Below are 27894 nucleotides of genomic sequence, written 5' to 3'. Positions count from 1 at the left end.
ACTCTATATGCTTTGTCCAAAGTAGTCACCAACGAGGCACTGTTAATAACATCCCGGGTGGAAAATTCTACAAGGCCACAAGGAATTGTAGCGTGATACTGATTATGTTAAAGAATGTGATATTCTCACCCAACAGTTTCTGAACAGTGGTTATCTGCCTGACATCATTAAAAAAACATCTGATAAATTTTCTAATACAAAACAATCTGATCTTAGTGCAAAAGAATAAGCGATGGGATCATCCGCAACACATTTTGAAGGGATTGGTTCCTCCGACGTATTCCACATCTATGACAGGTAATCACCATAGCTATGGCTGTGCTGCTTCAGAACATTTTCTGCGTCCTGCGTCAATGACGTCAATACGCTGTCCTTGAGTGCCTCTGTTGAGCCGACATCATCAGATGTTATAAGTAGGACGCACGACGCCCCGTAGCCTCAGTTCTGTTTTCTCCGTGAACGTGTTCGCTTCGGAGATCTCGGTGTGCCTCGGTTCCTCTGTTCATTCTATCGGTTCTTCGAACTTGGTGTTTTGTGAAGATATCATGTCTTCGTCTTCTACCCCGTGGTCGGGATTCAAGAAGTGTTGGGACTGCGGTTCCAAGATGTCACTTACGGACCCACACGACGTCTGCCTCTGGTGCCTCGGCGAGGACCACGCCACCGATGACTGTGACGATAGCCAGTTGTTAACGTCGAAGGCCTTGCGGGAGCGGAAGAAGAAGCTTTCTGTAGCTAGGGTTTCCAAACCCCGAAAGTCGAAATCCGCGGGGCTTTCGACTGACGATTTGAGGGGCGACTCTCCGCGTCGTGGGCGTAAATCCAGGGGGTCTCAGTCCCAGAGTGGTTCCCGCCATTCCTCTGCCTCCTCGAGGCATTCGCAGAAGCGCCGTCACCGGTCGCCTTCCCCGTCCTCGTCCGAGGACTCCGCCAGACGGCGGGTTGCTTGTCCTATCAAGCTTTCCTCTCCTGCGGAATGGGATGCATTTCGTAAGGAAATGATGACGATTTTCGAGTCGCAGGGCTCCATTCCATCCGCACCTTCGAGAGAAGCCGGCAAGGAACGCGCTAGGGCCACCGTTTACACGCCTTCGGGCTCGGGCGGTCGGCGCGATCACCAGGAACCTTCGAGGTCCCGGTCGGACAAGGTGGATTGCTCTAGCAATGCCCGCTCCAGGTTCCGGTCCTCGATGCCTTCGAGAGCGGTAGAGCCTGTGAGGGTTTCTAAGAAGATGTCGATGCCATCGGCGCCATGTCCGTCGAGGGACTCTCTCGAGGCTCCACCTCCGAGGAAGTCCTCGGCACCGAGGCCGTCGAAGGACACGCTCGGGGCACCGCCCTCCAGGCCTGTGTCGAAGCCATCGGCGCCACGCTCGATGTCGACGCCGATTCTGTCGACGCCCTCGACGCATTTTGTGGAGGCTTTACTGGAGGTACCCTGTGCATCGGTGGAAACTCTGAGGAATGCCCTGAAGAAGTCAGAAAGGCCTGTATTTGAACCTTTCTCTGTGCCCTCATCCAGGGATTTATTCCAGCCTCTGGATTACATCTCTGAGGTGGATGAAGGGACTGATGAAGGTTTGGTTCCTGATGAGGTTCCTGACAAACTCTTGTCTGGTCATTGCCAGTTGGAAGACCTGCGTCAGTCTTTGCACGATGCTGGTGGTCTGGACACCTCTCCAGAGGTTGAGTTCGGTAGGCCTGAGCCTGATACGCATGCGTCTTCATACCGGCGGCACATGTCGAGGTACCAGTGGATTTTCTGCAGGATGACCTGACGGATATCCTTGACCGAGGTCCACCCACTGACCCGGTGCTGCCATTTCATATGACTTTACAGAGAAGGGTGGCGGAGGCTTGGACTGCTCCGGAGAGTCTCCTGGCAGTGAGCAAGATGTTGGCAAAAAAATATCGTCCAGCCAGTAGCGACCCCTGCTACTTGACTACGCACCCCACTCCGGAGAGTTTGGTGGTGCAGGCGGCCACGGCCCCAGAAAAGCAGGCGCCGTACCCTACCATCCCTCCTGATAGGGACGACAAACATTTTGATGGCTGAGCAAAGAAAGTGTTTTATTCAGGGGGTATGGCTTTACAGGCAGCCAACTCCGTGTGTGCCTTAGCACGTTTCACTCACACTATGTGGAATTGTGTGTCTTTGGCGGCTGAACATATTCCCGAAGGGGAGGAACGGGATGGCTGTCTTGCCCTCGTTCAGGATGGCAAGGATGCCATGTATGAATCCGTTCAGTCGGGTCTGGACATGGCAGACTGTGTCAGCCGGTCCATGGCGGCGAGCACCGTGATGCGCAGATTTGCGTGGTTGCGGAAGTCGGGGTTTGCTCCTGATGTACAAGCCCGGCTTCTCAACATGCCCTTTGATGGTGTACATCTTTTTGGCAGCAAGGCTGACGAGAGCCTTGAGAGGTTGCAGATCTCCAAAGCTGCAGCAAATTCGTTGAGCGCTGCAGTTCGCCAACCTCCACCTTTTCGGCCTAGGGGACAGCAATGAAGAGGAGGTTCCTGTCGATACTACTCTTCTTTTGGTAGATCGAGGGGAGCTGCAAGTCAAAGGGGCCACTGTAGGAGTACCAGAGGTTGAAAACAAGGTACTTGAGTTGCCAAGGCTGCTCGGGCAGTTGCCTCTTTGCCCTCAGGCACTGCCGCAGCTGCTTCAGCTCAGTCATGAGGCCATGCCCCATTGTTCGACGTTTGGGGGAAGACTGGGCAGCATCTTGTAGAATGGCGTGCCATTAATTCAGATGCGTGGGTTCTGGAGATCATAGCCCACGGCTACTGTCTTCCTTTCCGGCAGAGGCCTCACGACAATCCACCAGGGAATCTCTCTTTGAAGAGTCCGGATCCGCTCCTTGCACAGGAAATCAAATCCCTGCTGGAGAAAGGCGCTATAGAACTGGTGCCTGTAGTGGAGAGGAACAAGGGATGGTATTCCCCATATTTTTTTATCCCGAAGAAAGACGGGGGATTGAGACCCATCATGGACTTGCGTGGTTTGAACAAGCTCCTCAGGAAGGACAAGTTCAAGATGGTTACTCTTTCTCAGGTCCTCCAGGCCCTTCAACTTCAGGACTGGTTGATGTGTCTCAACCTCAAGGACGCTTACTTTCATGTGCCGATTCATCCCAAGCACAAGAAGTACCTGAGGTTTGTGGTTGGTGACTCGCATTTTCAGTTTCGGGTCCTGCCGTTCGGATTGACCTCCGCCCCGAGGGTCTTCACCAAGCTCATGGTGGTGGTGGCAGCGTACCTCAGGAAAGTGGGGATTCATGTCTACCCCTACCTGGACGATTGGTTGATCAGGGCGCGCTCTCCCGAGCAAGTCCTGGATCATCTGTCAGTCACCTGCCACTCCCTTCCCAAGCTGGGCTTCTCCCTCAACTTAAAGAAGTCCCACTTGACACCTACCCAGCGGCTTCAGTACATCGGAGCACTGCTCGACACATCTCTGGGGCAGTGTTCGCCTCCCCAGATGAGGGCTCATCACATTCTGCAGATGGTTCACAAGTTTCAACATGCCCAGAGTCTCCCGGCGTTTGAGTTCTTGCGGTTGCTCGGCCTCATGGCATCCTGCATTCTTCTGGTGCCAGAGGCCAGGTTACGGATGAGATCTCTGCAATGGGCTCTCAAGCTCCAGTGGTCGCAGTCCTCCGGCAGGATGTCGGACCCCGTTCAGGTGCCACCCTCGGTCGCCCAGGATCTTCTGTGGTGGGCCGTGAAGGCAATCTGATGAAGGGGGCTCGATTTTAGTTTAGCTACCCTGGCCGGAGGTAACGATCGTGACGGACGCGTCCGCCACGGGATGTGAGCTCTTGCCAACGAGTTGACAGACAGCGGTCGTTGGTCTTCGTTGGAGTCCAGACTCCATATCAATCTGTTGGAGCTGAGGGCCATCAGGCTAGCCCTGAAGGCTTTTCTGCCGTCTGTGCGGGGGAAGAATGTCCTGATTCTGATGGACAACACAGCGGCCATGCACTACCTCAACAAAAAGGGGGGGGGCAGAGTCTCTACCTCTGTGCAGAGAGGCGGTGCAGCTCTGGTTCTGGGCCATCCAGCAGGAAATTTCGATCTCGGCAGTTCATCGGCCGGAGACGAAAACGTGGCGGCGGACGCTCTAAGCAGGCAGAGCACGGTCTCTCAAGAGTGGGAGGAGCTGGCTCAGGAGAGTCTCCTGGAGACCTTCGCCCTTTGGGGGACCCCACAAGTGGATCTCTTCCCCACCAGTGTCAACCGGAAGTGTGAAAGGTTCTGCTCGTGGGAATTTCCTCCAAGACGAGCCTTAGGGTACGCGTTCGTAGTGGAGTGGTCCTTCCCACTACTGTACGCGTTTCCTCCAGTCCCCGTCATTCCGCAAGTGCTGCGGAGGTTATGGAGGTTTGGTTCCCGAATGATCCTCATTGCTCCGGCATAGGCCAGGAGAACGTGGTACCCGGACCTTCTCGACATGTCCTTCTGCCCTCCACGCCGTCTTCCCTACCGAGACGATCTGCTCTCACGGGAGGAGGGTCAGGTTCTCCATCCAGAGGTCAAGTCCTTCAACCTTCATGCTTGGCTTCTGAAAGGTTGAGGTATAAGGATTGGGACCGCCCTGAAGACGTGATGGAGGTGTTGCTTTCGGCCAGAAGGCCTGCAACAAAGTCCCTGTACCGCTGCCTTTGGAGAAAGTTCTGCGACTGGTGCAGGGTTAACAATGTGGATCCTTTTTCATGTGCCATTCCTGTGGTTCTGTCTTTTTTGCTTTTGTTAGCCCACAAGGGCCTGCAAGTGGGTACCATTAAAGGTTACCTGGCGGCGCTGTCCATATTAAAGCGCTCGTCTGAGGAGTATTCTTATTTTAAGATTCCGTTAATTTCTCAGTTTCTGAAAGGGCTCACTAATGTGTTCCCACCGTCACATTTCCAGGTGCCCGGTTGGGATTTTAACCTGGTTCTAAAATACCTAATGGGAGCTCCGTTTAAGCTTTTACATTCTTGCCCTTTGAGACTGTTGACCTTGAAAACTGTATTTTTAGTTGCGGTTACTTCCGCTCGCAGAGTGAGTGAGTTGCAGGCACTATCCGCTAAGCCACCCTTCACGGTGTTCCATAAGGACAGGGTTGTCCTTAGGGTTCGTCCTTCTTTTCTTCCGAAGGTTGTATCAGAATTTCATTTAAGCCAGAAGGTCATTCTTCCGGCGTTCTATCCTCTTCCGCATCCTGGTAAGGAAGAGGAGAGGCTCCATAGGTTGGATCCTAGGAGAGCGTTAAGCTTCTACATCTCACGCATGCCCCGGGTCAGAGTGGATGATCAGCTCTTTGTAGGATACACTGGAAGGCGTTTGGGTCCAGTTGTTACTAAGCAGACCTTGTCCAGATAGATTATCTAGACCATCTCCAAATGCTACCGTCTGGCGGGTAAGGACCCTCTGGTAGGCTTGAGGGCCCATTCTACTAGGGGTGTGGCTGCCTCCACTGCTCTCCAGAGGGGTGTTCCCATTCGTAACATTTGTGAAGCAGCCACATGGGCCTCTGTCCATACTTTTGTCAGACACTACTTCCTGGATACTGTCCATGGACAAGATTTGGCCTTTGGTAAGGCACTATTCTGCAATTTAATTGGGAATTCTAAACTTCTAAATTCTTTTCCCACCTCCATACGTTGGTACTGCTTTGGGAGTCTGTCATAGATGTGGAATACGTCGGAGGAACCAATCCCTTCGAAGAACAAGTTACTTTCTTACCTGGTAACGTTCTTTCGATGGGATGTTCCGACGACATATTCCACATCGCTCCCTCCCTACCCGCCCCTCTACAGAATTTGTTATGCGATTGCAGCTTCCGTTTCCGCAAGGCTTTCTGTAGTATTCTGGCAGAAGAATGGTGCCACACGTTCTGGGAAAAAACTACAACTGAGGCTACCGGCGTCGTGCGTCTTAATTATAACATCCAGTGACGACGGCTCGACGGAAGCCCTCGAGGACAGCGTATCAACGTCATTGAGGCAGGACGCAGACACAGAAAATTTTCCAAAGCAGCACAGCTGTGGTGATTACCTGTCATAGATGTGGAATAAGTCGTCGAAACATCCCATCGAAAGAACGTTACCAGGTAATAAAGTAACTTGTTCTTCTATCATCACACGGTTTTCTAAAGACTCTGCAACCTTGTACAAATTAGCCTTGAAACATTGGCATATCCTCAGACTCGACAAAGATCTGTTGCCTTTTCTGTCCGACAAGCCTAAATTCACATTCACCAAAGCACATACAATTGAACAGAAAGTGAGCCCATATTTCCTTAATATTTGCCCTAAAAGAAATTGGCTTAAGACAACTAATGGTTTTTTCAAATGTGGCAATTGCAATCTATATCAATATGCTCATGATAACTGTCAATCTTTTACTGATGATTCTGGCACGATGATCTGGATCAAAGACTTTGTAAATTGTAAAACATGTTATGTTGTATATGCTTTAATATGTGTTTGTGACAAGTTGTATGTCGGGAGCACCATCCGGCAATTGAGATTGAGGATCAGAGAACATTTAGCGAGCCTGAGGAGTAATGAATCCAAATCGCCATTTACTTTGCATTGGCAACAAGAACATCAGTTGGACAATAAAGCAGATCTTCGATTTATTGGTCTTATGAAAGCTAAGAGGGTGAAGAGAGGTGGGAATATTCTGCTCAAATTGAGACAGTTGGAGTCTAAACGTACCTGTTTTCTCCAATGTTCCACTAGTGGTCTTAACACGGATCATGAAATGAATGTGTTTTTATAATTTCTGATCTCTGGGACCTACTTGAGAGTGTGCAACATAATAGTTCGCTTTATGAAGGCTCGCCAACCTATGGGACCAAGCGTTTCTCTACCGGGTCTCAGGTAGGAGTTTTAACATTGTGAGTGACATGCACTCACAATTATATTCAGAGATATTAATGTTTCTTACCATACGTATTGGTTTTATTGTAGATGAGGTTACATCAATCTGGTAGCTTATCTTATCAACAATTATTCTCCAAAAATATTTTTGGGAACTTACCAGCTCATTACAAACTTTAGTCTTTCAGGACTGGCTAGTCCATGCAGGTATGTCTGTCATACCAAATTCTAGTCATCAATCTTTTTCAATTGAGTTTAATTAATTCATTTTGTGGAAACATCACTTTTCTTTCAATGACAATTTTACCTTTTCAGAATAATGTACTCTTGCGTTTAAGAAATAGGGTAAGACCTATACAATATTTTCTTCTTTGTCTGATTCGGTTCACTTTCCGATATGGGATTTTCACTTATCTAAATTGTTCACATGGGATATAATTTCATAATTATTTGCTATACACATATGGGTAAAATTGTACTCATTACTCGAGCAATTTTTCGTTTTGAATGATGAGACTTTCACTGTGGGCATATAGCGTGATTTTAGTGGCAAGTCAGTTGGCTTGGTGCCTTCTCCGATTGGTTTCTAAATCATCATAGATATTGTCCAATGTTGAGTATGTGTATTAGGCACACTTTATCTCTGATTATGTAACTTCATTTCTTTTTTTTTTTTTTTCCTTTTTCCTTTTTCTTTGTTCAATTGATTGAACCCTCCGCCTACAACCCAAAATGTGGTATGTTTGGTTTTGGTGTTATTAATTTTGTTTTTCACAGATTGTTCCCTAACTTTGCCGTAATGTTGTTTTGTGCCATCATTTGTCAATTTTATCTTCTTTTACTGTTTTAATGGACCAATCGGTTGGTTAAACTTGGTTGGGTTTGTATACCCTAATCATCTGTTACAATTGACAGCTCACAGCCTTGAGAACGACTAGGTGGTCGAAACACGTGTCGGCTGTTCACAACTTGGAGTAAATACTTTATTGCATTGAATTAATTTGTTCTGTATATGACAATTCACACTAATAGCAAAACTCCAATCATTTATTTCCTGAGCGTGAGTCACCTTCCCATATCGCAAATTTGTTGTTTAATATATTTCCAACCCCAGTGGGTGGGCCGGAGGGAAAAATGTGTTTGTTGCTGGAATAGACTATTGCAAGGACTTACATCTAGAGTGGTCACTAGCGCACAGAACAAATATACCGCAGACTTATGCTTATGAAAAGAGGTGAGAATTTTTTTTCTCCAGAAAGCTGCAATTTGCAGTCTTTTAGAAAGCTATCTGCAGTCTAGCTCCTGAGGTTGGGCAGGAGACACATTTCCAGTCGATATTTGACATCGTTCCCAGACTAGAATGTTCCCTTGGGATGTGAAAGCCCATTCTTCATTCATATTCTCTCTCTGTCTTTCTCTCTTTCTCTCGTTGTCTTTTTCTTTCTCTTTCCCTCTAACTTCTTTCTCGCTCCTCTCTCTTCTATCCTCCTCCCTTCTCCCCCGTACCCCAAAGCTGTCTGCTGTTTGTGGCCTGGGGGAACTTCTTTAATCTCAGCATTGTTGTGTGCAATTAGCAGTTTTCTTTTACAATGTTTCTCTGGATTGTGTCGATCTATTGTGATGAGCTGTTATATTCAGCTAAGAGGTATCTGTTTTAGGTATGGTCAAGATGTAAATGTATAATGTGGATTGCATAAAAGGGGATTTACATTTTCCGTTAACAGTCAGAATTACTTTATTTTCTGACAGGGAATCTGAAGATACAGCACTGCTTGTTCTGAAAGAGATTTACCAGACGATGGGAATTGCCCTGGATCAACCTCTGCAATAACAACGAACCAGCCTCCATGGTGTGACTTGTACGTTACTTGTACTGATATTCCCTAGTTTCCTCTTTTTTTGGGTATGAACAACAGGATGTGGGGCTATGCTTAATAGTGCTGTTTAACAATGTTGTTTTTTAAATGTTGACCCTTAGAGAGAAATTCATTTTTTAAATCGTTTTTCACTTTAATGCTCGTAGTTTGTATGCACCCCAACTTGATATTTTTTTGTTTCATGCATTTAGAAGGCACCATCAGCCCTCAAGATAACATAATGTGTACCAGCAAATTGTGCTCCCTAAAAACAGTCAAATACCCTTAATGAAAAGAAATGGGGAGCATAAATGCCACCAACAAAACTAGGTAACAACAGACATAAACAACCTTACCCCCTACTTCCTCTCGTGTAGCTCCATTGATATGTTGAGATCAGTGGTACCTTCAAATAAGTGCCCCAGGAAAGAGCTCCAGTATCTTCAAAAATTGAGGGTTGTAATATTGGAGGCTGCTATACATCCTCTGTGGCGTTTAGCTGGTTTGCCCAGGATCAAAATAAGAAGTTGTAGAGCAGGAGCTAAAAGCGGCTCGTAGCTATCCAGCATCACCCTGTAAGCAGGAACTATATTAGGGGACCGAGGAAATCACGTATAGCAAGTTGCAAATTAACTTTGCATGTGAGGCAAACTATAAATTTACAATGGGTCCAGCATATATGACGCATTATGGTTTAGAGGTTGTGTAGATGTGTTAATATTCCTTCAGGCAAATTCCCAAACACCCAGATTAGGTGTGTGGTACCAGTTGGCCTGGGGATTCAAAAGTAGCTTCTGGTAGCTGTTGATGTAAAGCTAGCCAGAAGCTTCAAGGATACAAGCAGAGCTAAATAGCGCCTGGCAATTTTGAAACCTGCTGCCCTGTGAATGTAAGTAGCCCTTTTAGAGTCCAGTATTTGGTATTGTTTGTGTTGGCATAGGTATTTACGGTCAGACAGTGTCCATAAACACTGGCCCTTCTTCCACCAACCATGGCTGATAATCGTCAATAATGGCCAAGCATCACCATACAGTCCAACTCCCAGACTCAATGCATGGGACCTGGAAGGAGACCTGTGTGAAAAAGCAGTTCCCTTTAGCTTTGCCCAAAACTGTTGGGTTTGCCATTGCTTTTTTACATTGTTGTGGATGATGGTGTGTGTATAGCGTGTATGCTCATGTGAAAGGTTTGGGGCAGTTCTTACCTGATGCCCCTTTTAACCACAAACATTTGACTCTGGCTCAACTGTTGTGGGTTGTAATTGGTTGTCTGGCCAAAATAATAGCCACACCTTTCCTCCCATACAGGATCATCCAACTTCCAAGACCAGAGCCTAAATGGACAGGCTAGATGATTAAGTTCACTGCTCAGACAAATGAGCTTCTTCATTTTGAAAGATATTTGCAAAATTGGGTGATGTGAGACGGAGGAGTAGAGCGGTTACCCTCTGTGGGCCTCCCACTTTCCCAAATCAACAAACTTATAACGCAGTGGCTTCAACATGTGCAGCCATGGAAAACTAAAAGATACCTTAATGCCAAGATACCTGATACCATGCAGCCGGAGACTGCCCTCTACACATGGGTGTGACTTGTTGCAAACTTATGGTGGTCCTTATCAAAATGAAAATAATGAATGATATGCTTACAGTACAAGATTGGTGTCAAAGTAGACCAAATTCAGTAAAGGAAGAAACAAATTGCAGACTGACTGCGAAATATCAATAAAGCCTATAGGTGATGTAAGGTATCGGATGACCATCATGGAGGATGTGATGTACAACATCACATTGAATCTTTGACAAGCCATGGTTGGGATTGAGAATAGGAAGGGGTTGGGGGCGAAACACAATAACATAGCCATAGGAGTACCAGCATAAGCCAAACAACCAAAAATACTGTGTTCAGTGTGGAACTAATCAAGGAACTGATGCTCAAGGCTGAACTATCTGAAGTGTTTAGGTTGGAGTGGCGCTCTAGTCCCTGGTAGGCATGTCCAGCACTTGGTGACCTGCTGTGTCTGATCATAGCAAGAGTTTTAAACTATAGGGACCTGGAAGCGATTCTGGCCAGTGCATGAAAGAAGGGCAACACTGAGAGCAATGGACATTGTATGATCTTTAATACTGATTTCACATGAGCCATGCAGAGAAGCAGGATGTAGTTTCAATGTTAAAGCAGTACTAAGCACACATAACATTAAGTATGCATAATTATACCCATCAAAAATAAAATGTATTCTACAGTATTGTAGTCGTTAGTCACACTACCCCTTTTGGCTGCAACTGAAGCAACGAGGGACAGTCAAGACAAAGGCAGGGATAGAAAAGAAACAACCAGAGCAAGTGGAGACATCTGTGACAATGGTAAGAGTGATCGAAGGCCAGACTGAAAACATGTAATGAAAGAAACATAGTACCTGGACATAGCTATTGACTCTTCGTTTGGGATATGGGAATGGAGGAATGTGAGAGATGTGCAACATAAACGTAGTCGTGGACAGCGTTCACACAATGAATATTTTAATTTGTTTTGTTTCATAGATAGAAGCAGGAACAAGAAAGGGGTACTGAGGGGTAGTTGTGGTTGTAATCCAGAAGGGGCATATATCTCTTAGAGAATAGGTAATGGCTTAGGTAATAGTGATAACCACAGGGCAAGGGAGACAGGCTAGTGGGTGCAGGGATGGAATGTCAGCAGACTTTGTCTCCAGCCTTACATTTCAAATGCTGCTACATTTGACTTCTCAGTCATCTGGGCACAAGAGTTCACAGTTATTTCATTGGATGAAACCAATGGGAATGACTGACATCGTCCAAGGTTTTTTTTCCTATTGCAGCTGCCACACTGGAGTGCGGTTGAAGGTAGAAGTAATCCTATGCGTGAAGCCATACAAGGAATAGGAAGTGTAGGGTATATAAGGTTGGTACCTAGATGACTATTAATAGGGTTGTGGATAATACAACAGTAATCCATCAACTCAGGACACTGTTGCTGATCATGGAACAAGATGAATGGGCAGGATGAGAGGAGATGTGGGTGGGAGACAACTGTATACTTTGTGCTGTCAGATATACATCAAATTGAGTGACCAGTAAAGTGTGCATGACTCTTGTAGGCCCCATATTTGATTGATTGGAGATGAGCCAATAGAGAAAGTGAATGTTAGTCATGCAGGATGGTTTCCATTGCATCCACAATCCTGGGATGTCCCTGAGGTTGAAGAGTTTAAATAATGATGGCGGAAGAAGTACCCTAGATAGAGACGCAAGGGAGCTTGATCCTGTTTTCAGATGGGTGGAAGCAAGGATGTGCTCACTATATTTGTGACAGAGGTTGGGGTGTGTGGCAACCCTATGCACAATGGGGCTAGAGGTTGGGTCGGAGTTTGGATCAAAGAAGTGGCCACAGTGACCTAAGCGTGTATAACACAGGTTTGGGTAAATGTGACCAGGTGTGTTGTCATATCAGAAATTTAGGGTTTCAGATCAGGGTAGGGTGAGGTAGGGATGGAGGAGGAAAATGAGGGTGGGACAGGCATTCCAGGTGGTTGCCAGAATGGACTCAAGGGCTTGTGATTAACGTGTTGAAGCATGGGCCTATCACCTGGAATATTTGGAGTCTGCACAACAAGATCAAACAACGGAAGATACATACACTACACGTCATAAAAAACAAATCTGCAAGAGGCACAATTGAACAATGTGGAGCCTGGAAAGTTTGCTGATATCTGGTAAAGCAACACATGTTTTGACACATGTTCTTCATTGGTCAGGAAGGTGGTGCCACTAGTGAATACGTCTCTGGATTTCAGACTTGAGAATCGGACAGTGAGTGGTACTGGAAGATGGGACTCTATGGGGTAAAAAAGTGGAATTGGGTGTTGTATATGGCACTAAACCATTTAATCTCAAATTTTACGAGGATGTGTTCCAGATATGTCAGGACTCTCTGGCATGGACAATGATAGTTGCTGGGTATTTTAACATAGTGCTTGAAGCCTTAAACAATAGATAACCTGATGGCGTTAAGCAGCCGTCTGTGTGTCAAGTTAGATGTTGTATGAGCTGATTGATGCCTGAAAATATTACATGTCAAAACCCTTGACTATACCTTCTGGTCACCAGTTCATGATACATCCACAAGGATAAATATGGTTTTACACATTGTGATGATTTGGGGGACAGGGAGCTCTTGCAAAATCCTACTATAGACACTCTGACCAGACCACTGCTCATTAATATTAGAACAAGGGAGAGAGGGCCAATGCTTTTAAACTAGCAATTGGATATTTAAATTGGATGGCTTGCCAGACATACCATTCTGGGATTCCCTAACCGGGTATATGGAAACCTTTGTCCATGAGAATTGGGACAATGAGGATGATGAGTTCATTACTTGGGATGCATTTAAGGCATTTACAAGTGAGATATGCCTACCAAGTGAAGGATGGGTGGTTCATAGAAAATGTCAGGTCCAGAGGGTCCCCTCTGCTGACCATTGGCCCCTCACCTTTCCTCGATTCTACAGACTCTCCTCCCTCAAGTCTCAGTTCCCCCTCACAAATACACTGAACACTTGTGCCCTCCTTGCCTGGGATCTCGCTCTTCCTCCTTACCTTCATATCTTTTCACCCTGGTGGGTTTCCCACTTCTTTCTTTTCAGCTTTTGGTCCTTCTGCTATCTCTACATCTCTTACTCCCCCACTGTTTCTACCACCTAGTCATCTGTTACTACCTCCTCAACTGTTGTTACTACAGCATACTCTTTTGTTACCACCATCTCCTCACCGTGCTGCTACTCCCACCTCCTTCTCTAGTATTGCCATCTCCTCCTCTGTCTTCTTTTCAATTTATTTCCAACACGCTATCACTCCTCGTTGCCTGCCAAACCTTCTCCAACAACCCACACTGATCAACGGCTGTTATGTGCTTTTATACCGTGCCCCTGTCCTGGTTGCTGGGACACTTAGTGAGAGGGTCTTGTTAATTGGGTAAGGGCTGGGATTGTCTCTGAGTGCACCTAGGGGTGGTTTGGGTTTAAGGAACTTGACAAAGACAAGAACTGGCATATCCACCATCTTGGAAGTTAGTTACCCCCCCCCCCCTTACCATCCCCGGTGCTGCCTGTGCTGAGGTCTTCTGTGCTTCCAGTGTATCAGTTAAATGCTGGAAACACAAGGCGCACTCTTGCCACGGCTTCCTTACTATGCATACAATGAAATTGCAATATTGTATCCCCGGCATGAAAACATTCTGCAAAAGATCAGTGCTTTTGTAACTTTATTTCTTTTGATGCAATCTTCGTTGTAGGTTTGCAACAGGCTTCAAACATTGTAGCCGCAGAGTGTTTATGTTGACTGCAGGCCTTCCAAACTTCACAGTGCGTGAAAAGACTGTTTTGATGCTGCATATGATATTGTAACTGTATCTAAACACCTGCTACAGATTTTGAGTGAATGGAAGTGATTTACTTTAAAGCAAAAGGTATCTGTTACTATGCTGGAGCTTTGGGTCTGTTCAGAGGGAGCTTCAGGCTCTCTCAGTTGGTGGAGAGGGTGTGTTCAGGGTGGTTCTGTGATTGTGCCCAGTCCTGCAGGAGTAACCAGAGGATCCTCTCCATAACTCTGCTGGGCCCATCACCCACTGGCTCAGGAGGCACCCGGTCCCCTGTGCACCATCCTTGTAATCCCTAGAGTCAGGCGCAGGGCCTTGTCACAGGACCAATTGGAAGGGAAGATGAAATATAGTAAGAGAAAATACAAGGGAGATACACAGGCCAAAACTCTGGGAGAGATTAAAAAAAAGACTTAACACTGAATTTGATTTGATGATTCAACTCGCATACAAAAGGCACGGTTTGATACCTTTTCTTGGAATAGCAGGACATATTATACTGACGTGGTAAAATACCTTAGCTTTCGACGTCCTATTGATAACTTCATCAGATGGTGGTCTCAGAAGGAAATGAGTAACAAAGTAACACACCCTAGGAAGTTCTTTCTCATACAGAAAAAAAGAGAACATGTTAATTTAAAGTTCATTGGATGAAGGAATAGTATGGATCAAATGCATACTTTGGACGGACAACTTATCAAAAGGACCATACGTCTTTCTACAGGGAAAACCTAGCCACATTTAATGAAAAAAAAAATCACATTTCTTGCAGTGCTAAAAAAACTTTAATAGGGAGAACAATGGACAAAGGGCTGTCCCAGATCATGATGGAACAAAAAAAGCCAGTTCAAACTGGATACCACCAGCGTTTGCGCAAAACTTGAAACCCATGCTGGTTGTCTTGGAAAAAGTATAAAATCTGACATAATCAACAAGCAACAGTTAACGAAACAGATCCTCAACCCCCAAGAGAGAAGGGCAATAAGCGCATACCAAACAAACAAACAAACAAGGAAATCATAATAAAACTAGCTGACACAAATTAGTACCAGGAACATTTTGTGCTCAAGTCTTCATCAACAATATGTGAGATAACACTGATGTCCATTTAGCTACTGGGAATTGCTGATCCCCTTGTTAAGATCCCTCCCATCGTAACTATATAAGTAACTTCAGTCATTTTTTGCCCAAATGATATTCAGTAATGTCTATTGAAGGGTATGTATAGAGGCCCCTGGTATCTTACTAGGTGTAGAGCTAAGCATGTATACAAAAGTCTAGCTATCAAGTTCATTTTGATAGCTGCTTTACGCCCCATCCATGAGATCTCCTGGATATTTCACCCAAGTCCTGCACAAACTCCTTAAATAGTGGAAGAAAATTGGTTTTGAAAAGATCTCCGAAAGCGGATTCTATTGTCACTTCAAGATAATTTAAGGTTCTGGTGGACCAATTTAATGGTTAGTTTTGTTTCACGTGCATCACGCATGGGGATCCGAAATAGTTTTCCGCATCGATTTTTTTTTTTTTTTTTTGCGGAATTTATAGCAGAGCCAGAGACTTTTTCGAAGTCCAATTCCATCATTAAGGCAGAAGTTATTTATTTTATCAGTCATGCACAAGAGGGTAACATCTGCATATAGGGACATTTTGTAAGAGCTGTTTAACCCATTTACCCCTCAAATGTAGTCCCTCCCTTTTAACTTCTATGCAGAAACGTTACTTTCAGGAACCTTTGAGAGTGGAAAATGTAAGACCAAGAAACAAGGCTGAAGTATCCTGCATTGTGTGTCTGAGGTATCCAGGCCTCTCCTGTGCTGATAGTGAAGGCAGGGAGAAACCCTTGCCGCTGCGGTACAGTCCTTGGCTCCTACAACAAAGTAGCACCAGTGAAGTCAGCACAGCCGGTGGGTTGGGGAGACTGATAGCAGACCTGTCTGTGTTGAAGCCAGGGTTTCTAGCGGCAACATTGTATAGTGAACGCTGAAGAGAACAGTGTATGAAGCATATGTGATAATAAACGCTAGTAAAATTGAAGAACAAACGAGTGATTGAACTTTGAAGCCAAGTACAATACCTTAGACAGAGTGGTCCAGAACCGTGTGGGCACTCATTCAAAAGTCTCTGTAAGGTATCCAACTGAAAGGTGGCAAAAGCGAAAGAGTGACAAAGAATTGTGAATCAAAGTGGTCCTGCAATGGGTCAAGTAAAATCATGTGCACAATCGAAAGTCTTCGATTTTAATAACGTAAAGAAAGTTGATAAGAATGAAGTTGGTCCAAGTCCGGCTGAGGGAGATTAATTGAACCGTGTGTTGAAGAGGATCTGAGCCCGGCTGAGGGGGGTCCGAGGTGAATAGTGAATCGCCTGAGAAATTGAGTACTTGTGAAATCTAAAAGAGGAACATAACTTATTGTTTGTTTGTTGAATCAGGCCCTCTGAAAGAAGAGTCTTGGAAAGGCAAAGAGACTTGGGCACAGAAGGCCCTGATGCTAAAGATTGAACTCTATCCTCGTGCTAGAGAAGCCAAAGACTGTGCTAAGCTCCAGCGTACCACTTTGTCCCGTTTTGAAAACATGCGGAACGGAGGGCTACAGCCTGAATATCCTGACATATAATTTTGTGAACACTTCTTTCTTTTTAGTAAGACTGTTACCCACACTATTTGTATTTAGAGGTAAGAATTGGCAATAGGTTTATTAGTATAGGCCCTTTTATTTTGACAAGACACCACTGGGACTGTGTTATTATTATTTGATGGTTGTAGCTTGCTCACATCTGTAGATTTAGGATTAGATAGGCATTTTTCAAACCCCTATTGAAGTTCAATAAACACCCTTGAACTGTGGTCACTTGTGTCTGTCTTACTGTTGATACCATGCCTTCCTTACAATAGAGAAGGATGGAGTTTTTTTTAATTGGGTTTAGTTAATCTAGACTAGTGTTTAGGGTTAACTGTGTACTTGATTATATGTAATATATCCGTCCTGGATGATACATGTGAGGTATACATGTGTACGATTTTAACACGTCCATGATTTTGTGATTGATGTTGTCTTCGTTTTAAATCCGTAAATAAATATTACAGGAAAAAAAGAGCTTTGCAAAATCTCAGCAATGTGAAGGAAATGGCAGAATGCACCTACTATTAAGCGGAGTGGAGGTGAGTGAAGGCAGTCCGAGCAGTCTGTCACTCTTTTTGGCACGTTACTGGCAAGTCTTTCTACAGTGGTAATTACACCTGGAGGAGCTACAGCTACACCTACAAAACCCATTTTATCCGCGGAGTGGAGGCGAGTGAAGGCAGTCTGAGCAGTCCGAGCTGCCGTGTGACAGGGACGGGCAGGTTCTGTTCTATGACCTCCCGTTAAAAAGATTATTACAAATAGCAGTTAACAAGGATATTGACTATAACAACTAGCAACTTTACAAGCCCGTGGCTTATTTAACTCTCAGGTGCTCGTAATAATTGCCACTCAACCTCATTTGATTCAACTAAACTGAAGTTCAAGATTATGACCCATTGACTCTATTACCAGCACATCCTCGCACGGCATTTGTGGTTTTTATGCTTCAAGCCGCTTGACTTAATCTCATCATTGCTGCAGCACCAAAATATTGCAGCGCTTAGAAAGGCATAGCATTATTTACACACATTACCTCGCGCCGCATCTGCGGGTTACCTGCTCTAAGTCGAACAAGCTCCTTTCTGCGTGGCTTTTCCTTGCGGCTGCAGCCATTGAGACGTTGGTGTGTCTGATCATTTGTCTCGTGTTGCAATTGGGGTTTTCTGTTTCTCAAGCTGCCTGACTTGTTTTTCATCATTTCTATAGCACTGAAATCTGTTCGAACGGGCTGCAGTCTGTGAAACAGTGAATTGTTTCTCATATACACGTGCGGCGACTGTGGGTTTTGCCTTTGAGCCACCCGAGTTATATACATCATTACTGCAGACAGTGAAACAGTGAATTGTTCCTCATACACTTGTGCGGTGACTGTGGGCTTTGCCTTTGAACCGCCCAAGTTACATAGATCATTGCTGCAGTTTGTGAAACAGTGAATCATCCTTCATATACTTGTGCGGCGACTGTGGGCATTGCCTTTGAGCCGCTCGAGTCATCACGTATATTTTGGTAATTTTTGCAAAAACTTAACTATTGACACCCATAGTGCATGATCCGAAAGGTATTCTGAAGACTGATCAACCTCTGATCCACGACTAATGCACGCTGTTCACTTACAAAACAATTGTTGCAACTGGGTTTTTCAAATTTTGTCTGTACATTTGAGACACCTTATATTAAAAAAAAGTGATATATTGAAGGTGGAAAGTTAGCATATAAGACTATATTTTTATTTTTATTTGTGCATTTTTGATAATTTATTTTTGTGAGCTCAAGTGGGTGGGGCTATAGTTCCGAGTATCTCCCAGTTGAAGAAGAAACTGTCAAACTTAAAACATGAAGCTACGTAGCAATCCCTTAGTGGATGATCCTAAAGCTCCTGAATGGGATGATGTTGAAATTCCCCATGGAAGCAATGTTAACGGCACAGAGAGTAGAATCACTTGTATTAAAGACAGTTGTCCGCCACCCATTGTGGCTTTTCAAGAAATAGCTCAAGTGCTTGTGGAAACTGTGCACTCAACACCTGAGAGACTAATTGGCTCATCAGAAGTTGAATCTATAATGGTGGATGATTGGAAAAAGGGGCTTGAATTCACTGTTACCACCTCAAAAATACAAAAGAAAATTGAGCAACATTTTTGTGAGAAAAAATTGACTGTTCAAACAGAACTGGATTCCAGTGACCAGGTGTTGGGTAAATTAAATCTATCTCGCCCGGAACTAATGCGTGATCTTTCTATAATCACTGATGAAGGAAACGTAATTGAAACACAAACTGCCATTAATGACCAAGATCAACCAATGGAATTCACACAAGATGGAGTGAATCCTAATGATAATACCTTGAGTGCACTAAACTATGTCCTAAACTCCTTAGTCTCTGTTTTTGAAATGCTAAAAGGAGAAGTACAATCACAGACTGGCTCCCTCCTTGAATTAATAAGAGATGTGACCACACTGGATGGGGCAGTGGTTAGCTGTTGCCACGTTGTCAAGTCAATTCAGATCTTAAACAATCTGAACCTGAAACTAGAAATTACAAAACAAGGTTTAGATCTTTCAGCAACTCGGCGATTATTAGTCACAAATGGTGCACTGGAGGAATCGGATAGGAAATTGAATCAAGAGATTTTGGCGCAGTTGTGTCTTCTGAATCAACGAAATATAAATGCACTTCCAAATATAGATCATACATCGAACATGGACGATACTCCACTTTCGGAATCCATATTAGAAGAGTTCAGAAGGTTAGCCAATGTGGATGAAGATTTCCAAGATCGAGATACATGAATTATGTCACCATCAATCTGCCCCTCTAGTCAAACACAAAAAACTAGGGGAACAAGCAAAAGAAATTGATTCATCAATCTGCTCCTTTGGTCAGGTACACAACTCAGGGGTAATTGCACAATCAGCCTCTACAACAAGAAAGAAAGCAAGCAAGAGGGAAGCAAGGTGGCAACGAAGATTAAAAGATAAAAAACAATCTACAAAAAGAAGAGAAGAAAAAACTGAAAAATCAGATGAAACTTAAGCATGGGATCACTACCTCTCAAAAGTTCAAAAAGAAATCTAATAATATAGAACTGGCTTTGGTGGACATGAGCCTGTCAACAGTTGAATCAAATCCAACAGATAAACTGTGTGAGCGTGCAATGACTCATACGGGCAAAGACAGACGAGGAAAATCTGTAAAAAAGGCCTCAAATGAGACTGGTGAAAGAGATAATCAAAACAAACTTGGATTTGTGACTGAATCAAGAAGTTCTCAAACTGAAAATCACATGAATGAGCCATCACTGACAAAGGTACCAGGCACTTTGAAGGCTGGTCTCGAAATAGCTCCTATATTTTTGAATATCAAATCCAAGAAAAAACAAACACATTGTCAGTATTGGCAAATATTACCAAGGTAACAACACCAGTCCCGAAAATTGCCTCTATCTTTTCGAAAAAGTCACCTGTTGTCCCACAACTTGATATCACAAATCGAGAAACAGAAATTAAACTGGGAAAAGGAAAATATACAAGTCTGGAAGAGAATGAAACTGAGGTTACATCATCTAAAAAAATGGGGGAAATCAATAACCAAATCCAAAACATTGAGCAGACCATGAACACGAGAAATGCTATAGCCTCAAGCCTTGTTCACTTAACGTCTGCTAATCATCTGAATAATAAAATAGCACCTTTGAGGAAATCTGGATCATCACTATCAATGTCGATCTCCAAAAAATATCAGTTGCAGGCACACGAACGTAAAAATAATGCCAGTACCCAGGAATCGGCTGTTGATTTAGTGAAAGATGTAACCGAAAGGGATGATGTCAGATTTGTGTCTGCTAAGACTACTTTAGATTTGTCAAGTAAATACCAAGATGATCAACATGCTATCCCAGTTGGCTCGTCTCAACACATGATAGATCTACACAGGAAAGAGATTAGGCATGCTGTGGATGCCTACATGCCAGCTCAACCATCGCAGAAGTACCTCACCTGCTGTGAACCTAGGCAAAGGCTTCAACACCAAGATCCTCACTTACCATTGTTGGATGAAGGATCATCATCTGTGCATGTAGCCATCAGAGACACAATATCCAGCCCACAGGCTGTGCTATGCCTCAAGTTCCTGTGAACTTTTCCACTATATCGGAGCAACAATCTGATACAGTCTCTAAATCATCCTTTACTGTTCAGAACAAAATACACCCATCTCTTGAATCCCAAGACTCGAGCTTCATAACCACTTTAGCTCCAGAGATCTACCGTTTAATAGAAACTGCAATTGCAAACTCCACTAACATCAAAGCAAACGAAGCCTCAGCGTCTATTGCGACTCAATCAGTTGGTTCTCAGCCAAGAAAGTCTGTAACTGTGAATGCTAAATGACCAGCTTTGCACTCATTAGTTCTATTGTGTCGTCCATCACCATGTGTTCAATATGATTTGAATTGGAAGTCTATTTTAACAATTTTCTCTGAAATACCTGAGCTGGAGGACATAAACTCTGCTGATATTCAATTAGTAGAATTCGAGGATCTTCATTCTCTCTCGTCAGTTAGATTGTGGATAAACTCGAGAGTTGTCCTCAGCACTATTTGGTTAGCAAAACATCATTTGTATGAGCTGGGGTTTATTCTAAATGTGAATAATCTAACCTCTAAAACCTTAGCACCAACTCAACCATCAGATTCCTTATTGTGTATGTCTAGGTTACAGAAAATTGCTCAGAAAAATGTTAGTTTCGATCTGCAGGAATCTAATGAGAAGAATGTCTGTAATTGTCAAGGAATGCACTAACTAAGCCAATCATCGGAACAAGCCACAATCTCTCTTATTAGTTGGAATACAAGAGGATTCAGTCAACTGGTGAATGGTCGGAATCAAAACTTGGAAAATGTTGATATTGTCACGTTTCAGGAGACACGGCTCACAACAGCTCCGACTTGGGACAACTATGATGTACATCTGAATCCGGCCCAAAAAAGAGTCATGGCAGGCCCACATCTGGGCTCTTAATAGGTGTCAGGCAAAGTTCATCATACACATCACAGCATTGGATATCTCCCAATCCGTTTTTACAAATGATAAAGCTAAAAGTAGGCATGACAACATATGCTCTTATAAATATATATTGGAATCCTCTGGATATTTCAGATATTTTTTTTGAGAGACGTGGCTCACTTACTCGATTTGGTATGCCTTGATAGTGCTGTCTCCCCTGTTATTTTAGCAGGAGATTTAAATTTGCATTGTTTAGGGAGATCTGAGCATACTGACAGACTCAAGGCCTGGAATAAATTTGTTAGTTCGCGAAATCTGCAGATGTTACATTTGCATTTGCAGATAACATTCCTCCCCAACCTACATGGCATAGAGGTGTGACAACAGCAATCATCGACTATATTTATGTTAATCAAGAGATGATTGCTGACATCACAAAAGTTTGCATTCTTTCTATAACTTTGAGTGATCATAACTGACTAATTATGAACTGGCAGGTAAATGATCCATTAACTGACCGGAGAGACAGATGTTGTGCCAACTTGGTTACTGTGACCAATGGAGGAAATAGGTTACAATGGAGTGAATCATCTTTAAAAAGATTCAATCGTTTCTATGCTACAGAGCTAACTAAAACAAGAGTAGGTTACCAGGAGGAAATTGTTTATCATGACCTCATGCAATTATTCCGACCAAATATGAAAAAACTCAGATTTAACAAAGTCCAAGACTCTACATGCATATAGCATGAATGTACAATTCGCAAAAAGCAACTTCCGCACTAATAAACGACGAGCGACGCTACTTCCGCTTAGTATTAGAGGAACAGCACTAACTAATATCAAAACGAGATATAAGAACTGGCTGCGATACTATAGCGCATTTCTGTATCAGCATGATGGGGCAACCATGTTGAGTGCTTTGGCTGGCAAAAACACAGCACAAATCTGGGCTATTATTAATCAATCTACTGTGGGACATCAAATTAGGTACCAATCTAATAATGTCTCTGAACAAGCCTGGATCAAATATTATACAGATCTTTATATATGTCCGGCACGCATGTCAACTCTGCACATAGTGTTGATCATTTTTCCCTAAAAATTGATACGGAAGACATTGAGTATTTCATACATAGAGCAAGCCAATCGCGACCCCCTGGGCCAGATGGTTTATCTAATTACACATTAAAACAATATCCTAAATTGTGGTCAGAAATATTATATAACATGTTTTCTAATATTATTCAGACACAGAAAATTCCGGCATCATGGAAACACTCGATTATTCTTGAGATTCATAAAAAGGGTGACAGATTCAATCTGGCAAATTACAAGCCTATTGCCCTTTTGGATGTCCCTGGCACATTTTTTTATCAAATTGTTCTCGGGGATCTGAATAAGTGGGCAACTGATCAAGGAAAACAAGATCCATTTCAATCAGGCTTTGTCTCGGGATTGGGAACCACTCCAAATATAATGACACTCAACATGTTAAGATCTCAATTTGCCACCCGGAATCAACCACTGTATCTTGCATTCGTCGACCTCCGGTTGGCCTTCGATTCTGTTGATCGTGAGCTTATATAAAAAAATGCCTAAGTATGGTTGTCCAGTTTCCTTAATTTCTATCGTCAGACAATTACACACCAAGACAACACTACAAATTAGATTTACGTTCGAAGGATTGTTATCTGCATATATTTCAACTGAGCGAGGGCTCGAGCAGGGTTGCATTTTGGCGTCTTTTTTGTTCAATCTTTTAATTCTTGATTTAGGTGAACAATTTTCAAACATCATTAATGATGCGCCAAAATTGGGTGGACAACAGATTGCATGGATGTTATATGCAGATGACCTTGTTTTGTTATCCCAAACACCTAGTGGACTACAAAATCTATTGAACACTCTATCTAAATATTCAATAGAAAACAATCTTGTTATCAATTTAGAAAAGACTCAAGTTGTTACATGCCATTGAACAAAGTCTGTCTTGTGAAAAAGTTATAGCTTGCACTTGCAGAATGTGCCTTTGTCAAATGTTAGTGAATATAAATACTTAGGTTCAATGGTGTATAACTCTTTGTCTGACGTCCCATACATTGCAACACTGAATCTGAAATTGCAAACTTTAAAATCACAAGCAAACATTATGGCATTTAAATATGGTAAATTCCCATGCAAACACGTCATGATGTTTTACCAAGCTAAATTAGTGCTGATCTTGCTGTATGGAGCAGAAACCAAGCTGTTATTAAAATCTAACATCTAACATCTGGGATCTATACGAAGGTCGGTTTTGGAAATATGTGCTGAACTTAACACAGTGCACCACCCCCTTACCCATAATACATTTTGAACTGGGGCTAATATCACTACTATCACAACTGTCATGGAAAATGTGTAACCTCTTTCGTAAATGCTTGTTAGGTCTTGTGGAAAACAAAATCTTAAGGGCCCTTGCTCACTACCTTGCCAACTCGGAGCAAGTATTTCCACTCAAATTGAGAATGTATGTACTGGATGTGTTATCGGATGCATGCATATCAATAGAAATTTTGTTAATGAATCCAACTCGAGCCAAATTAAAACTGTTCCAATAAGACTGGATCTGCAATAGAGCCAAATGTTGTACCTACAAAGATTTAAATTGCCAATTATTTGGGTCAAAAAAATTGCGGGTAATGGCAGATTATTTGTTAAAGTTTCCATCATCATACATTAGGCAACAGTATATGCGGTTTAGACTCAATTTATTACCAACGGCGGAAATCTTGGCAAGAAGGGGAACTCTCGAAAATAAATTCAGTCACTGCCGCTTTTGTCATGATAAAGAATGTGTTGAGACACTGCAACATTTGATTATTTGTCCAGCATTGACATTGAAAAGAAAAACTCATTTTTATAACCTATTATCCATGTACACTCCAATGACTGAAGATGAAATCTGGTTTGCAATTTTTACTAGTCGAAACACGACAATTAGGATTGCCATAGTACAATATTTGGACTCTGTTCTGTCAATGGTGGATATTGAATCTAATCAGTATATGGGCAAAAAAAACTTCATAGTTGATGTATGACTGCAGAAGATGTTTTATTTATCATTGCATGAATGATATCCCGTGGGTTATTAATCCTGGTAAAGTATGTCGAGAAAATTTGCTAGGGCATTCACTAAATTAATTTGTATCATGTTATATTTTGATATTTCTTGGAAATGTGTGTATTTGTATATGATTATGTATATGTATTTTGTATAAAATATTAGAAAGGTTGTTTTCAGCCAAAACAAATGATAAAAAAAATGATCTGAGTATTCACAGCCATTCTCAGACTTCAAAATGTGATGACATGTGCTGGTCTATTGTAAACCCATTTCATTGTTCCTTGGCATCAATTGTGGGTTTGGGGACATCCAATGTTCAAATGTTTCAGAGCTGAACATTGTGGTGCACTGAACAGATGGAAGTTAAAACGAAAGGAGCTGTGTAATTGACACACTCAAGGATAACGTGTTAGTATTGAAGTGGGAGCATGTCTTAGAGACACTGAGAAAAAAACAGAACCCCTCCCTGCATTCTGTACATTGAGACAGACTGAAAAGCCCAGCAGCATATAGTGGCTAGAAAAATTTAAGTACGACTAAGAGTGAATAATCATCAACTGTCCAGGGATGATGATTGCTGATGAAGCCCCCTTCTGTGGAGCTTAACATATACTTCTGTCTGAGTGCCTCACAGAAGATGTAGCATGAAGACCTTAGAGCCCCTTTTAAGAGGCTGGAAAATAAAGAATCCAGTAGTGCATGTTCTCTGAGGTGAGAAACAATATACCATGCCACAGTCAGTGTCCACAGCTTACTTTCTAGTCTTCAGCCAGTAAAGTGGGAACTTTGCCCCCTGTCTGTTCTTTCTGGCTTTTATGTCTAGTGTGAGTGTATTAGAGGTTTGCTGTCCAAGACCTGTCTCCTTCTTGGTGTGCTATTATTGGTGTTACTCTAGACCTTTGTGACAGAGTTTTGTTTCTTTTAATCCAATGGCATGCGTGCTCTTGCTCCTTCCTTAGGTTTCTGGCTTTTGAACTTGCAGTCATTGCATAGGTTTTCTCGGGACAATATTTGTCAGCTGTCTGAACTTGAACCACCCTTTTATGAAGGTTTATCATCATAGTACAAAAGAATAAACCCAAACTAGGGGGCACACCAAAATGTGTATGTTATAGGTCTCTCTGCACTTAACATAACTATTTGAGAACAAAGTGAGAAGCCTGGGGACTTGACGGGTATGGAATGGGATATATATATATAATATAGGTGGCCCATAGTGAGTTCTTTGATCAAGGGGGTGAGGTCGGGTTTGTGCCTGGGCTGCCAGTTTAGGAGTATTCCGTTTTGGATGGTTGGGTTTGAGTTTTTGCTGAAGTGTGTGGCAATCCTGGTGGAGAGACAGTGTGAGGGTGTGAAGTTGTGATGGGGAGGAGATTTGGAAGTTAGTTTGTGTGTCTACATGTTGGTGAAAGTGGATCATGCCATTGCCAATGGTTGAAGAGGAGGGGCGGTAGACAGGATCCTTGTGGTACCCTATATTTGACATGGGTGGGGTAAGATCGATAGAGGGGGCATGGAGATAAAGTGTGTTCTGTCATTGAGAAGAAGGTAAACCAGTTGAGTGTGATAGTTTCATCCTGTGGGATAGAGTTTTTATTAGGATGGTATGGTCAATAGTGTTCATATGTTCATTTTTACAGACATACATATGGGGATTGAGGCATTTAGTCACTTGCTGGGGTGTCACATTCAAAGCTTACCACTCATCGTGGTCCTAATCAGTAAATATTAGCACACCAAAGGAATTTTGTGCCCCCCCCCCAACCATGTTTGCTTGTCAAGGAATGTCTATATTGTACAATGTGGTTATAATCCAGAATTTCCCAAACATGTTTCACTGTTTACAGTGCAGTATCTAACACATGAAGGCACCTCTCACTTTTTGTATAAAGGCTATAGCTGGTGATATGTATATAATTCTAGCTGGTGGCAGTCTACTTTAAGATATTATTCTTGATTCATCCTGAGAATTCTATTTTGGTGGAATTCCTGCATAAATGTTTTCATTCTGTGCTACTGTAAAAGGCCATTCAGCATGCTGCTTTACTGCTAGGCACACTAGGGCCGGATAATCTCAATTAGGAAAGGGATATTGTTTCAGTGAGTGAGGGGAGGGTGGTGTGCACAGGACACGAATCACAGAATTGTCATTATTATTTAATTTGTCTCAGGAGAGCTAGAGCCCCACTCATCCAAGGCACCCGCCCAGCTCACTCATTCTCACCATCTTTATCCAAGAGCCATGGCAGTAAGTGTGTTGTCTAGAGGGTCTTTTGTACCTTAATTGGACACCTTGGACAGAGATCCACTCCTCCTCCACCTTTCCAAATACACTTTGACTGGAGCATCCCCAAGTGGATGGGCTTGTCTAAGGAACTAATCCAGCCTTCCCATCACTCCATAAAACATTCCAGATTCTGGGAAAACACCCTCTTTCTTAGCCATCTTCACAATAAGTGTATCATTTGTTTCTGACAAGCTTTAAAGATTCCAGGACCTCTGGCGAAGAGTTGTGCAGATAAGATTGCATCTACTCCCTGACCGATCCTGGAGGGACTTCTTAGAACACCTGCATTATCTTTGGAAGAGGGCAAGAATTTCTCCAGTATCCTTAAATAAGGCACTAGAGAATATATCATATTTGCCACACTGTCATGTGTCCACTAGAATTCCAGCATTCCTGACCTTTCTGCCAAGAACCTGGCCACTGTAAATGGAGGATAACGGTTCTAGAGGCCCAACTCTGAGATAGAGGACTCTTAGAAGTGTCTCCTGAGGTCCTGTCTCGAAGGGTTTAACGTCCTACACATATAGTCTTTGGAGTATAAGTGAGCACCAACATCTGCATAGTTTTACCTAGATTGGAAGTAGAGTGGAAATAACCATGTGCAGAATGCTGCTGGGTCTCTCAGAGCCAAGTCTAAGCCAGGTGCAAAAAGCAGTATTTTGCCTGGGTGCGTAGAAAGCAGGCCTCAGTTGGTGCTGCTTATGGCTTTGCTCTTTCCAATGCTCTCCTGTGTTTGTGTGGA

General features: G+C 43.2%; 1 protein-coding gene across 3 annotated transcripts in view; it reads left to right on the top strand.

Annotated features, from left to right (window-relative positions):
* The window catches only part of DDHD2 (DDHD domain containing 2), a 2155663-nt gene that overhangs the window by 2087889 nt on the left and 39880 nt on the right, over nt 1-27894 (top strand). For 2 of the 3 annotated variants that reach the window (XM_069617940.1, XM_069617938.1), the window contains exon 17: nt 8625-8734. In XM_069617940.1, the coding sequence (XP_069474041.1) occupies nt 8625-8706 (82 nt within the window). In that variant the 3' untranslated portion in view covers nt 8707-8734. The remainder of the gene's footprint in view (nt 1-8624; nt 8735-27894) is intronic. The other variant, XM_069617939.1, reaches the window with a different exon arrangement.

Source organism: Ambystoma mexicanum, chromosome 10 (genome assembly GCF_040938575.1).
Source record: "Ambystoma mexicanum isolate Mex_15411 chromosome 10, UKY_AmexF1_1, whole genome shotgun sequence".
NCBI classification, from domain to species: Eukaryota; Metazoa; Chordata; class Amphibia; order Caudata; family Ambystomatidae; genus Ambystoma; species Ambystoma mexicanum.
Note: the sequence above shows the minus strand (reverse complement) of the source record. Positions and strands in the feature narration are given on the sequence as shown.